General features: G+C 40.2%; 1 protein-coding gene across 3 annotated transcripts in view; it reads right to left on the reverse strand.

Annotated features, from left to right (window-relative positions):
* Positions 1-392: 392 nt before the first annotated feature.
* BZW2 (basic leucine zipper and W2 domains 2) overlaps positions 393-15,182 on the reverse strand; it is a 59,296-nt gene continuing 44,506 nt past the window's right edge. For all 3 annotated transcript variants that reach the window (XM_050915697.1, XM_050915695.1, XM_050915696.1), the window contains exons 8-12: positions 14,190-14,360; positions 13,553-13,699; positions 9,146-9,284; positions 2,528-2,650; positions 393-849 (exon numbers count right to left, since the gene is read on the reverse strand). In XM_050915697.1, the coding sequence (XP_050771654.1) occupies positions 821-849; positions 2,528-2,650; positions 9,146-9,284; positions 13,553-13,699; positions 14,190-14,360 (609 nt within the window). In that variant the 3' untranslated portion in view covers positions 393-820. The remainder of the gene's footprint in view (positions 850-2,527; positions 2,651-9,145; positions 9,285-13,552; positions 13,700-14,189; positions 14,361-15,182) is intronic.

A 15,182-nucleotide genomic window follows, 5' to 3' on the forward strand; every position in this document is an offset into this window, starting at 1 on the left:
CTTCTAAAATGAGATGTTTTTTCTTGCAAAATTTAGCCATCACCAATAACTGAGTGTAGTCTGAACAGAGAACAGCGTATTATTCTACTTATCATTTGCATCAATTTTGTACATGCAAAATTGGGACTCCGCAGATTTGTTCCTGTACATTTTATTTGAATTAATAAATTGAATGAATCCACATTTGCTATGGAATCTGGTTATCTCTCCAAAGTTATATGGAAATATGGGAATAAAGATTAGACAGCGATCCCAATTAACTACAGATGCTGATTTTGTGATTAAGAAGTATGAAAACTGTCTCTTGACATTCTTGTGTAATTTTCACTTGAAGAATCATAAAAACTTTGGCAAACCAAATTTAGAAAACATACACACTAACACCACAAAACTAAGATATAAAAGCCATTTATTCAAAAAAATGTGGTGGTGTCAAATCACATACACAAGCCAATATTGAGCTACAAACACAGACCAAACAGTTCTATAAACAGAAATTGGAGTGTTCATATACCATAGTACCTGAAAAAGACCGTTAATAAAAAGGAGTCCATAAGTATTTCATTTCACTTTTTCTATATGGCTCCTTGCTGAATGTCTTTGCCTAAGTTAGTGTACAATGAGCCAGAGGTAGAGTCCCAAGTAAAGCATCTAATGCCTCAGGGCTCCATTAAAAACCTTTATTCTTCTAAACAAAAGGAAAGCCTAGCCTATAATTTTCTGTATGACACTGAAGTAAAGCCTCTTTGCTTGAACAGTACGGCATTCCCAAGCGCATTTGGCATTAACCTAGATTGAGACTGTGCTTTGTTGAACCGTCTCAGTTCTCCTCCCCTTCAGACTCCGACTCTAGAAGAGAAGAAGGTAAAACACTTCATGTAGGTTGCACAAGGACAGTGATGTGAGTAATTCTATAAAAATAACAAGATATCCTTCCAAAATTCAAATGAAAATTTTCATCACACCTAGTACTTCCTAGGAAAGGTTGGCAGATTAAACAAAGTAAGCCAGAAAGAAACACACAGCTTCAGAAGACAAAGATCTACTCTGGTACCCTCCGTGGTCGAGCTCTTCATTTACAGATCTGTCACTAGAATTTTAACCAGATCACTACGAATTATTCTGGTCCTCATCTGCAGAGCCATGCAATGCGTATCTGAGCTGAGTTTAATAAAGGATCAGCATATTTGCTCGCTCTTCTAATCTCTATGAGTAGGCTGTAGTGCTATCATCCAGGAAGCACTCTTTAAACTATTTGCTCTGCAAATATCCATCATCATCATACAGCCCATCTAGAAAGGCATATGTGGTGTTACCCTACAGCAGGTACGAAATCTGTACAAACAAAATTTTTTATGATTTGTATACCATAAGATAAAAGTAATTTCGAAGTAGAAGCAGGAGAAGTAGAAGTAATTTAGAAATAGGAACATACATGGTGTTTTTGGCACCGAAAGCTACTTTGCATCATACTGTATTTCTGTCTGTGTTCACCTGACAGGAAAGGGCTTGGTGCCAACAAATATTACACATTAGATCAGATTTCTCAGAGCAAACATGGTCTGCATGTTATTACAGCAACATTTTGCGTCCATTTGTACTGGACTTTGTAATTAAGGACATCTGGCAGAGGGGACATGCAGGAAAGGATAAAAATAAAGAGCAACAGAAAGGCATACAAGCAGAAGATTAAAAGGGAAAAAATGCATAATTAGACCAAGATTGCTAGTCCAAAGCCTCAAGTGTGAAAGGAGCTACCATTTTTATACTGCTACCTGCACATGTGAATTGCTGCAAAGTCTTATCTGCTCCTTGGCATTACTACATATTCCCTCCAAATTTCTAAAATCAATTACATTAAAGGGATGCAAAGGAATGCTAATAATTATATCCCTATCTATTACACATGGATTGATCTTTCCAACTGATTTGGAATTCCTTTTCAAGGCAAAAAAGATAACCACCTTATTCAGTACAAACCAAAGTAATTTCCTATGCAGAACATGAGAAAAAAAAACAGTTAGGGACTAAAGAAACTAGTTCCCCTCCCCAGTAACTGTTTTAAAGCAGTAAATACAGACCACAGATCTTAGCCTGATCATTCAGCTAAAAGCAATTTCAACTGCAGTGGCACAGGCAGGCTTATGCTATGTTCATGTCACCAGTACAGATGATAATAGCGGAAAAGGCACTGATACAGAAAACTGTTTGGTTGTGCACGCTAACACCAAGGTACTTCATGCTGTCATCGGTGCAATGTTCCTCCCTGCAGAAGCTTAAAGAATTTATCTACAGACAAGTGGTACCTGATGACTTAAGGACTTCATAAGGACACCACAAACATTAAAAAGCAGCAACTGTTGTTAGGCTCGGGCATGGCTGGAAACAATTTGGAGCAGTCATGCCTGCTATTTTCTGTTCTAAGTCTGTATATTTCATATGCCTGGTACAATTAAAATCTAAAAAAAAAAAAGAAAAAAATTTGATTTGTGACGAGACTACACTAGTTCTTTAAATGAACCCATACCTTCTTCAGCATTTTGCAGCCACTCCACAAATTTCTTCATCTGGTCAAGAAAAACACTTTTGCCTTTAGCAACATGCGCTTCTTTATACCACTTGAGGATAGCTTCTTCACTCAGAACATCAGCTGAAATATAGATCAGTGTTTGTAAAAAATCAACGTATTTTTTAGAGGTCAGAAGATTTTGAACACGAGGGAAGAAGGATTTTTTTAAAGGCAGCATAAAATAAGTTAATATGATCGCAGTGGAACAACCTTTGCATGAACTATATTAGGCTACAACTACAGAATATCTGATATATATAAGGGATTCCAGATGCAATAAAATGTGTAACGTATTAGGCCTAAAATAAAGTATCAAATATTGTGCTTCCGTAAAGGAGAGTTCTCTGTTCATCTGGTTTAAATGCACCATGTAAGATGGTTGGATTAAAAAAAAAAAAAAAAAAAAAAAAAAAAAAAATCAGTCTGCACATCTTAGAAGTTACCACAATAACAAATACCATGCTTTTTCTTGCTGTTGGATCACAGAACTGCGCATGGTTCTAGAAGTCTGAAGTGACAGACACCTCCTGACTGAACAGTTGAAAGACAGCCAGTAGGGATTTTTTGCAATCATTTTTCCCTAAAGGTTTTATATTCTTTTTAGCTAGTAAGTTTTAAGGTCACTATTCAGACCACCCATTTTAAGGACCGGCTCAGATGGACAGCACAGCTGACATTTTTATGTCAAACATCAAGAACAAAATAGCTGTCAGTGAGGGAATGTGAGGCTGAGTGAGATTCAGAATAAAGAAATCCTAACAAACAGCAAGGACACTTATTGTTTCCAACAGATGCAAATTTAGGTCTAGCAACAGACCTCTAGCCCCAGGAACAAAGCTCCTGCGATCCAGCCAAGCCAAATATCTCAGTAATTGATGGCTGTGGAGGCAAAATCTGGGATCCACAATGGCATTTTGGCAGTTACGTAATGCAAGAGGCAAGAACAACAACAACAAAAAAATCAAACTGTATTTGTTCTATAAAAAGACTAAAGACAGCTTTCTACATCTCATTAAAATTTCCATTCTTTTTGTCTTTGAACAAACTACCCTCCCTTGCTCTGCAAAATCAACACATTTATGTTCAGTTCTTCACTGCTTCCTTGAGCTCCTTGGTGCCGTCCCACCCATTTGGCACTCGCTTGCTGAAACGCCGACCCTGACCATCACCTTCTACTTCAGCCTAAAGATTATAGCAGATGTGGCAGGGAAGGGAAGAAGGCAAACTGAAATAAATGACACCAAAACCCCAAAGCATCCGATCAAATGAGACAGAGTAGACACATTTCACATATGCTGCTGAATAATAAACAGATGGAAGCAACCAGGGATACATTTGAACTTAATCGAAACTATCCGAAGACATCCAACAGTAACTGAATATGAAGTCTCCCTGAAAATCTGGAATCTAGTGAGTGCGTGTGACTGGAGGTTACCTTGTCTCTCAGACACTATTCCAAAATAAAACCTCTTCTGCAGTTTGCTGCAACTGACAGTAAGCTGAAAACGCAGGGAAAACAGGACTGTGCTGGCTCTGGGCTTTTTTCAGTACATACAAAGTTGTGCTTGGTGAACGGCACAAAGCCGTATCTTCCTGAAATCACAACCCACCACAATGAACTTTTTCTCCAATGCAACAGAAACACTGGAGCTAAGGAAGAGGTTTCAAACATGTTGCATTAAATACTTGCCAGTAGTCTTTAGCAGCAGCTCAAAGGCATTACAGCATTTAACAAATCAGGATTTTCATTTAGCAAATGTGAAAATAATTCACACGGACTCTCATGAAACTGCAGTTTAACCCCTGCATGTAAAAAGCTTACATTCACCACAGACTCCTGAAGTTCACACAACTACATCTGCAGAATTACTCAGGGTGTGACAGGTATTATGATGCTTAGGGACAGGCAAGGAAAATCAGGAGAAATTTCAGAAAAAAACCAAACCAAAACAAAGAGTAGCGCAATCCCCTCCCAGGGCTCAAGCTGGCTCTTGGGCATTGTGGACATTTAAAAACATGAAGTTGCTGTATAGAAGAAGCTGCAGAAGCCCGTTGCTGCATTACAGTCCTTATTACAACACTGTACAAGGAAGCGCCTCCAGGTAGGCACATATCTCAGTCCACGAGTAATAGGATTTATTTTTTTGATTTGCAGACGGTAAGCTCAATGGGTTTGTCGCCAAAGAGGAAGGGGGAACTTCTCCCTCCCTCCCCAAAACCCCAAGCCTGATAATAGCAGCATGCAATCTCACTGTGTGCCTTGAAGATTAAAACATTCTCAAGTCAGGTGGATGAAAAATTTGCCTGCATATAACTCCATAGCAATAAGCCTCCTACACTAACAGAGAAGAACAAAATGCATTCAACTACAAAAACGACAACTGCAACTCTTCTTTCATTTCTGAGCAATATTATTTGTAATACATTCATGCCTCCAGTGCTCATAAGAGATTATATTCTCCTGTCAGTGCAGACATGCTCAATTAAACAATCATGCAGGACAGGGTGTAGTTAATCATACCTCTAGGTTGCTTTGAAGCAATGGGAACACTGGGGGGGGACAGGAGGAGGAAGGGAATGATTCATTTTGTATATATATATAGTTATTCCTCATTAAAGTTGATTATAGATATATTTCAATAGCTGAAGCTGAACACTGTGGTTTGTGGGTGTGTGCACATCATTTTCACTGCAGTCCCAGGTGATGTCAGCCCAAGAGCACTGGTTTTCCTGCAGGTGCAGCCAGCTGCCACTCAAACCACCCACGGCCAGAGCCTCCAGAGAGGTCCCTCATGAAAGGGGGAAGCTGCAGAGCAGAGAGACTGAAGAGCCCAATGTCTTTACTGCAGGGTTAACTGGAAAGTTACTTGAAGTTCCGGTCTCGGCTTTGTACTAAATCACCCAGTTCAAATGAATTTCTGCTTTCAACTCAAACTGCATAGCCATCGGCAGTAAAGGGAAAAGCACACCCTGTCAGCTGCCACCACAGTCAATCAATCTGCAAGATTCAACTCTATTGCAGCTAACTCAGCTGGGAGGACAGAGCCTTAAGGCAAGGGCTCTTTCAATGCAAGGAATGTCACCCACAGCACAGTTAGGGTCTTTATGGGTTGGTTTGGTTTTTTTTTCCTGGGAAAATTTTGCATCCAGTACCAAAAGAAAGTACTTGAATAATGAAGATCTTTAACGATAATTGTGTTCCATCAAAAAACCAAAACCCGTGTATCGAGTGGAACTTGAAGATTCAGTTCTTGTAAGCACAGGATTCCTGCAGCATTTGAGAAGACAGTCTGCATCGTTTGGTTACAACATCTCCGTACTGCAGAAGAGTATCTCTGAGGCCTAATTATGCTGCCGCAAACCAAGTACTACTGCACATGTACTTGTGATGGGGTTTTTTTTGGTATTTTGTAAATGTTGTCTTGAATTCTAATGCAAAAGTACACAGAGGCTTTGTGCCTGCTAAGGGTGCTTGCTGTTCAAAGGGTGAAATTCTGATCCCCATGAAAGGAATGGTTATTAATTTCAATAGCATCAAGATTTCACATTTGAAATTTCCAGGTTGGACACAAACTAAAAGAAAGGAGATTCTGCAAGTGAATACAATATATAGCATGTAATCCAATAACAACAATGCTTATTTTACCCACAGTTAAGGGACACACTGCAACACAGAATGGACTAAAAAACAATATACATCTTACAGTGCAAGCATAACTAGCAAGGAGGCTGGCAAACTTATTAGGTGTCACTCAGGAGAATTCAGTAATTCTTATTCTGCAACTGGCTTTTAGATTATTGGTCAAAATGCAGCTGGCAGATTTACAATTGCACTGGCTTTAAGTGATAACCAGAGAAGCAACATCATAGCCAGGGATCAGTACAGAACTGGACAGCTTATTTTTCTCTATACTGTACCAGGAACACAAAGATATAATAATAAGAATGTCAACAAGCTTTAACTGACTACAGAAGTGCTTTTGCAGATTATACCTACAACCTGGTAAGAAGCTGCTACCACATAAGGGAAAACAGGGCTTGGACTTTCATTGGGGGAAAAGTGGATATTCCTCCTTGTTTAGAGACAGAATGAAAAAAAAAAAAAAACCACCACCACCACAGGCTTTCAAGACCTTCTAGGTTCTAATGAGCCCCACTGTTCCTGTTAACATGTTTAGGTATTTCCAGGTAATTCCCAGGAAAGTAATCCAAGCGCTATTTTATGATGGAAATATGGGAAGGATTTAAATGCAAGATGTTGGACATGCTAATGAGAGTAGTCATCAACTAAACTTGTCAAAGCATGAGTGGCATTTGGTGCTTGTTGTCACTGATGACTACCTTCATGCCCAGGAAACACTCCCTCATAATGAGTAATAAGCAATAAACTGTCCACATTCATGCTTGTAGATAGCTGCATTTCTGTCTGCCCATCCACAGATACTTCAGATGCCTTTATTGGTCACTAGAAAAAGTTAATGAGGTATCCTGAAACCTCTCCAGATCCTGTGCAGGTTACACTTGAAGCACAACAGAAAGGGGAACACAGGTGTCTGCTGTTCCCTCACCACCGACATAGCCAGTAATAGCTTTTGCGGGCTATTTTCCTTGACTATTAGGGAACAGAAGATATGCTGTCATCAGCAACCTATCTACAATAAAGTGTATGTCTCTAGAAAGACTTGATGGCTTGTTTCTAGTGGATAGGTATGAACTGGGGAGAAAGAGAGAGTGAGATCTACCAGCACTGAAACAAAGCAGAGGCAGGCAGCATGACTCTGGACAAGCCAAAGCCATGAGCCATTAAAGCTCAATAACATCGTGCGGGAGAAACAGGAATTGGAGGACTAGCGCTCCCAGAATCTTCCCTGCTTAACGCAGTAGCATGTCCTCACCTAATGGACATTGTTTAACTCCAAAGCTGCCTTAAATAGATGGAGCCGATGACTTCCTTACTGTGTCCAGCGCTCAGAAGGGCCCTACGGCTAGTGGCTGTAAAGTCAGGGGAGCAGTTGCTAGTAGGCAGCAGTAAGTCTGCCCAACAGGCAGATCCAGCTTCAGCCTAAACGGGGCCAGGAAGGGCTGGCAGCTATGCCACTGCATGACTGCATCAGATGGCAGAGGCAGGTGCTCCAGCACGCCTGCCCAAGATATTCCAGGCAGGAATACGGGCACGGCGAGTATTGCACATGCTGGACGTGCTGAACTCGGGGCTTCCACTGACAGGCCATACTGTAGCTCCAAACACTCTTCTAGACATCATGCGAATCCTAAACAATATTGTGGCACCTGTACTGCTGAGACTAAAGTCTTCTCACCCTTCCTAACAAGCCTGCCTGAGTACATCTCCAGAGTCAGAACAAGAGCATGCGTGGTGAGTGGAGTAGATGGGAACTGGGTATTTGGAGCATGTTAAGTTTAACGTACAATTTATTGATTTATTTTCTTTTTTTTAAATACTTTGGAACTTCAGGGTTGCTCTTGCAGGCTAACACAGTAATGAATTTACAAAAATTTTGAACAGAATCCTACACAAGACTATTTCTGGTTTAATCATCCCTTATGGTCTGAGTGCACAGCAGTTACGGCACTCATTCACCATGTCCGAAGTGAATTTTCTTTTCCAAAGAAAACTGAATAAAGTGCTCACTGCAGGTTGCAGTTTCAAGTTTGTCCTCAGTCATTAATAGTGTTTACAAATTGTAGAATTTGAGGAAAGAGGGACAAGGTGTATTGCTTTTTCATTTGATTGTTGAGGCCACACTGTATTGACACAAGGATGGAAATAAATCCACGATTCACTTACTTCTGCCTTCTGAAGCCATGAAATTATCTTAACAGTCTGAACTTGTTTGCCTTGAACATGTACGTGGACACAACAGGGTGAACAAAGATCAATATTGGGTTCCTACTCCTGCTGATTTTTCTCCTTCAACTATTTATAGCAAGAATGTCAGAACAAACTGTTTGGCACCCACCCATCACACGCAGTGCAAGATCATTAGTCTGCATGACAACCCGATCAGAATAAACTTGCGAAGAAGTCAACTTCACAATAAAAATTAAATCCCTCAAACTATGGCACCTGCAAGAAATTGGCAGGGAAAGGAAAAGGGAAAGAAGAATAAGGAAAGCTCCTTCTGGCAGGGCGGGAGTAACAAAAAAATAAACCCCTGAAAAATCTTCCTGCCAAGAGGGTTTGCACTTTCAAGGTTTCTTAAAACCAAGCTCTAATCTACTTTTTAAATCTGCCAGGAATTTATAGAAATGTCTTCCTAGGATGGGTTTTATACAAGGACTAAACTGCACTTGAACAGACTGTGGATGGTGCTTGGATCCTGCTCATGCTTCTTGACTACGGGATAAACGCAACAGAGAGAGAAGGGCTTGTTTCGGCTTTTCCTGCTGCCACACGCTCCTTTGAACTATCAAAGCATAAGGTATTTCAGAGTTCAACTCCAACACAACCTTCTCATATACAATACCCAGAGAACATCTGTTTCCTATTACATCATAGGTGAGTGGTTGGCATAGAGAATCCACACACAGTATACAACAGTGGATATAGACTTTTACCTTTATAAAAGAGTACCACTATCTTCTGAAAGGCTTTCATGAAGTGAATGTTGTCGTAACAGTACTCCTGCACCTTCTGGAGAAGAATCAACTCTGACTGGCCTTGAGTGCTGAACACAGCAAGCAGGGGGGCATATTGCTGAAAGGAAGAGAGGGTAAAAAACAAAATGCATGTCAGTATACTGAAAATAAAAATAAACAAATAAAATTTTTAAATGTATGCATCATGAATTTCATCCCTGAAAATCTGTTTCACTGAAACCTTAGACTTACTGGCCAATTGCATTTACTTAAACACATACAATGCATATACATAAATATCCATGAGCTTTTGTAAGATGTGCTGCATGCTGTGAGCTACAATTCAGTACCACTTACAGATACTGAATTTTGTAAAATCAATTTATAAAATCCACATCTTGGAGTACTGCTGTTCATACATTTCACAAGGTAGCATGCTGCTGATTCAGGAGTGATGCTTTATTGATGTTCATAATGTAACACATCAAAAGATGAAGCACATGAAAATACAAATCTGTAGTTTCACAGGGGTTTCAAAAGTCCCAGGAAATTGAATTACATTAAATTATTCCAGGTTAACTGTGATCAAGTGTCATTATTTTTTCTCATTATCACCATCAGAGTATCATGACAACCTCTGCTTTGGTAAACAGCAATGTTTTCAAAGCACAGCATTAACTGCTAACTTTATTCTAACAAGACAGTAGCAGTACATTTCATTGTCTTTTCCTGGACTTTATTAATAGAATAAAAGATAAAGCAAAAACTTTTTTGTTATGAATTTTTTTCTCTAATTTCAGATCTTAAAATAAAAAATTGTCAAAGGACCATATCCTGTTCACTCTTTCCTTAAAAACTAGTGTTTATATCCATATCTCTCCAATATCCTTTCCTCTTAGCTTGTAGCGAGTCCAGCTAAGACTGCAAACTTAAATTTAAGGTAATGTTAATAGCATTTTTCAGAGCTGAAGGAAGACAAATTACCCTTAATCTTCAGAGCCCCCAGCCAAATATACATTAAGGTTACTGTTTAAATTGTTCTCGCAGTGCTCAGTTCAGCCTTTCTTCATTGTTTTCAGTAACACTGTTAGTTTGGCATTTTTCAGCTGGAGAGTTCTGGTCTGTGTGACCAGGGCTGCTGATGGACATGGTCAGGTAACAAACCACCCATCACCAGCAGCATTGATAGACACATTCAGAAGTACATACATTTCAGGACTTCTTTACAAGGGGCTAAATCTTGAGCGTTTTACTCAACATGATTCATGGAAAAAACTATTAAAACACACGAAAATTGACTAAAATATGAAAAGTTGGTCCAGAATGTCTTGTGCAAAATAATTATCAGCTATTAATTTAAAGACAGAGAGAGCAAGAAATCACACAGCAACTGTAACAAGAGCAGCTAGGCAGGCAGACAGTATTATTACTTGTGGAAGAAACTTCCTTACAAAGTAACTGAGAAACTACTAGATGTAGCTAACACCAGAGGTTGAGTTTTTCCACTTCTGGCAGATATTGCCACATCTTTAGAAACAGCATTACTGTTGTGGTAAAAGCAGTGCAAAACTTGTGCAGGCTTTGGGTAGCAAGACTCCCTTTTTTTCCCCTTTTGGCCCTTGAAGCATCCAACTGGTATCTAGGCAAGTTGCAGGGAGGCGGGGCAATATACATTGCAGTTCATTTATTTAACAGCATCAGCAGAACCCACTCCCATCCACAGGTCTGTGGAGTGCTGCTGTCTATAAGTGTTAAGTAATTTATTAAAAAAATCCTGTATTTTCAATTTAGAAGATACCTTCATTTTGCCACATCTGACTACTCCCTTCGCATTCCTCTCTCACTCCTCAACTGGTACAGACTTAGAATTATAAGTTTCACAAGTGTCTGACTAAGGAACCATAAAATTAGCTTCCTCTTATTGCTGGCTGAGCTAAGTGGCATTATTTTCCATTTGCCTCAGGTTAGGTAGCAGCTGATCAGCAGCTGCAGTGTCATGAACCTCACACCACAGCCTTGCCTGCAGTGCAAACTGTCTGGAGGGTTCTCCCCACCCATGGGGAATGTCTCTTCTCTGCACTGGAGGTGGCCTAGGGGGAAGCCCCAGTGTCACAGTGAGGTTACTGGGATGATGAAGAGCTTATCCTGTAAGATTCAGGGTTCAACAGCTTGCCCTGTCTCCTCCTGAGTTCAGCTCCTGCCAGTCCTGCCATGTGGATGACACACGAGGCATTTACTGGTTCATGGCTGCCCACCACCTCCATCAGGAAGCCACCCATCCAGTAAAGCTTGTTAAGAACTGTAAACTAGGTCAATATTCTGTGCCTTGACACATCTTTTCAGGGGTCCCTCGCATACAACTTACTAAAAGAAATATAATAAATTCAAGAGGCTGGTACCCAAATGTCAAAGCTTTGGAACTGTGCTTTGTGAAAGTTACCTGTCAGGTACAGCCACACAAGAATAAATCTCACCACCTGGCATGTCCCACGTCAAGTATGTATTTATACACATCCTGACTCACGCCACCAGGGCGAAACAACTCCATGATTGTTTCAGGGCATGTCGACACACAGGAGGTCACAGGAACTAGACTCTGTGTCACACTAACAGCGTTAATCTGAGTTCTGGAGTTGGCTCACACATTGGGTCAGCTGAGAGCCCAACGAGAGGAATCCAAGATCTGTCTCTACCTATCCATAGAGGAAGGATGTGAAACAAATGCTGTTCATTTTTGAACACTGAAATGTAAAGAAGCAGCTAGCAAAGTCTAAAATTTCTATTTCTACTGCCTCAGTTAAAATCTTACCTGTAAGTGCAAATAGTAAATACCCCATACAAATTTGTCCTCTGTTTTTAGACAGTAGATGTAGCTAGAAAGATCCCTATCTTATATAGGCAAGATGCCTTACCTAATTTAGTGGGGTTACATACATAGCTGATGGCTTGGGTCAGTGAGATGCATAGGACTAAGCATCCAGTCAACAATATTTGTACAAAGCCAGCTATGTTTCTCTTTTCCCAATGTTCAAATATTTCAAAAAGTGTTGTTAATTTGCCCTGCAGTACTGGACAATAAATTTCAATGGATACTCTGTTACAACTCAAAGAGATATGATCAATTTTTACATCAAAAGAACAAGAAAAACAATGTCTCCCCTCCTTCTGGAAACTATCTTGTCTTTCTACTGCTACTTAGGTCACTTGAGAAGACTTCAAGGCATTCAATTTTACCATCAAAGACTACACAAGATCCCAAGCGACTACATTTCTAGGATGACTGATTGGGAAACCAAATTCAGATGAAAGGACAGCAGTAGTAGGAGCTAAACTAACGTGGGAACTCCAAGTATGGAGAGGCATCCAATATGAAGAAAGGAATTCAGATCAAGCTTAAGATCCATTTTACCATAAATAATAAAGTACAGATTGCTTCTGTCCTAGGGCAAACCTTTGCAGCCCTGGCTATGAGGGAGTACTCTCTTGCTCATGGTTTACCAGCTTAAAAGGACTAGTTCTGCTGAAAAGCCTCTCTGCCTCTGTTCTCAGTTCAAGTGTCTTGCACCGCACAATTCCTTCAGACTTAGATGAGGAATACCAACCATGGCCATGACTCCGATGCCTCTGTATTGTTTTTAGGTTTGGGGTTTTTTTCCACTCCAAGTTCATAAGAGTTTTTTGTATCAACATGCAACTGTGATACTGCAATCTGTCATCACTTAGCAAACTACAGCCTGTCTTTCCATGCATTCAGTTCTCCCATCCACAAGGACAGTACCTGGAGCAGAGTAACCATGCTACACAGCGCCCACGCTCTCAAACCAGCTCCTGGCTTATTTGTTGTCAAGTTGCTGAGTATCCAGCTCCCACAGTCAACATTGGAAGCAACCATTTCACAGATTCTGAGCTCAGCAGTCCTGCCTGGATCTAACCAGCTCTGTGCAAAGCCAGCACAGGTGCTGCCTCACCATGCTCCCAAAAATTCTTTGCTTCTGGCAAAGACATTGCAAAGGCAGTTCCCGCAGGCTTAGTAGTCAGGTCTGAGCAGAGCTGAGTCTCAGCATTTGCTTAGCATTGTTCCCAATGCAAAGAGCCTCTCAGGATCCAGGCGCTGAGAAAGCACAACACAGAGGTGCTCAGGCTGTCACCACCTCAGTTTGCCCTGGCTCTCTGCACTGTATGCCTCAGGGCATTCAATAATCTGAACTACCTCAAGTTTGCATTCATTTGACTAAAGTAGAAGGGACTATACACAATGCTTACTGTGCTTCGTGTCAGCCCTCAAAACTCTAAATCTCCTGGATTTAAACAGGTAAAAACTCGACAGCTGTAGAATGTATTCTGTTAATTCACAGCAGCCCTTCCCCTCTTCACCCATGCACGCACCTTTAGATGTTTGAGGGCTTGCTCTGCAACCAGCTCTTCTTTCTTGTTCCATTCCACAGCATTCATGACACAGGTCCACAGGAGACCAATCACTGCCGGCTCTGGCAGCTCATTTCTTTTCATTTCCTCTTTTACATAAAGCACTACCTGGAGCAGGAAATAAACTGCTGTCTTAAGCAACATTTCCAATCAACCAGAAACGATGCTGACTTACCAAATACTTGCAGTCATTTACAAATAACACCACAGTATAGAAGTAATAAGAAACAAAATTAGAACAAGAATAATAAAAAGGAAGCATTTAGCATGTTTTTGTTTAGCAACATTACTATAACTTGACTACAAGTTTTGTCCCTCCCCTCCAACCTAACAGTTAATGCAGTTAAATGAAATACATTCTCATCAAGCATAACTGAACAAAAACCCCAAACCCCATACTCAGCTGCACTTGCAAACCCAGCGGATGTTTCGTCGCTTCAGTCTTAAGCACAGAGTGAACTGATGAATAAATTAAAATAATTTAAAAGAAAAACAGAGGAAATTATGAGGTGCTCATATCTGTTCCTCTGTACCTACTGTTGATTTAAGTCTTTGACTATTATTATATAAACAGAAGTTGTAAAAAAACACTCTTTACCTCTTTAATTGGGCATTCCTGAGAGAGACGTTCTTGTAGCTCTTTTTGAAGTTCTTTACGAGTCCCCAGTGACTGCTGAACTCTAAGGAAATCTGAGAGCTCTTTTAGACCTGCTTCAGTAAAATACTTGGCAAAATGGTCCACATTCTGCCGGTTGGCTGGAAATAGTTCCTAAAAAGACAGGAATGCTCGCCGTTAAATAAATAACCAACTATGACTCTTGACAGAATGGAAGGAACATTTTTTAAGAATGAACAGTGGGAATCACCTGGTACTGCACTTAAAAAGTCAATGCTTGTATTAACACTGGAAAAGTCAACACTTCATTCATAACGTTGTGTTTCATTATAGTGGAGGGAAAAATGATGGTCAGTTATGCAAAAAACCTAACACCCTCTCCACGTGAAGTACATGTACATATGAATAGCTGTGAGCTTAAGATGTCGCTCAAAACAGTCCTCAACGAAACTATACCTTTTCCAGATTCCAAGAGTCTTGTAGGGAAAGTACAAAGGAATAGATGGTAAAGCCATTATATGCGAAGCACATTTACCACGCTCTCCCAGTGTGTTCACATTAACCTCTTAAGAAAAATACAATTAGCAATACACATATGGCCCAGGCCTGATGTCGCTACTCTGCTGAGCAATGATTACCACTAATGCATCATTTATCAAAAATTACAAAATCCACTATGTACTGTTAACATTCACTCCTGTAGGCATTTCTAATTCAAAGACACTGTCAATCTATGATTTATGAAAGTCCAGCTACTTAGAAAAGTTAAAATTATTCTTAAAAACTGCTACAGCAAATGCCTTATCTTGGCAAGGATTCAATGGCATTTGCTTACCATCCAGTTCTTGGTGTCTAACAATGATTTGTGGGATGGATAGCACTTTTGTTTACAAAGAAGCTAGAGACCCTCAATCTGTTTACTTACTGAAAATGAGATTAAGAAGAAACTTTCATGAAGCCATCTATGCTAGGCAA

This window comes from Gymnogyps californianus, chromosome 2 (genome assembly GCF_018139145.2).
Source record: "Gymnogyps californianus isolate 813 chromosome 2, ASM1813914v2, whole genome shotgun sequence".
NCBI lineage: Eukaryota > Metazoa > Chordata > Aves > Accipitriformes > Cathartidae > Gymnogyps > Gymnogyps californianus.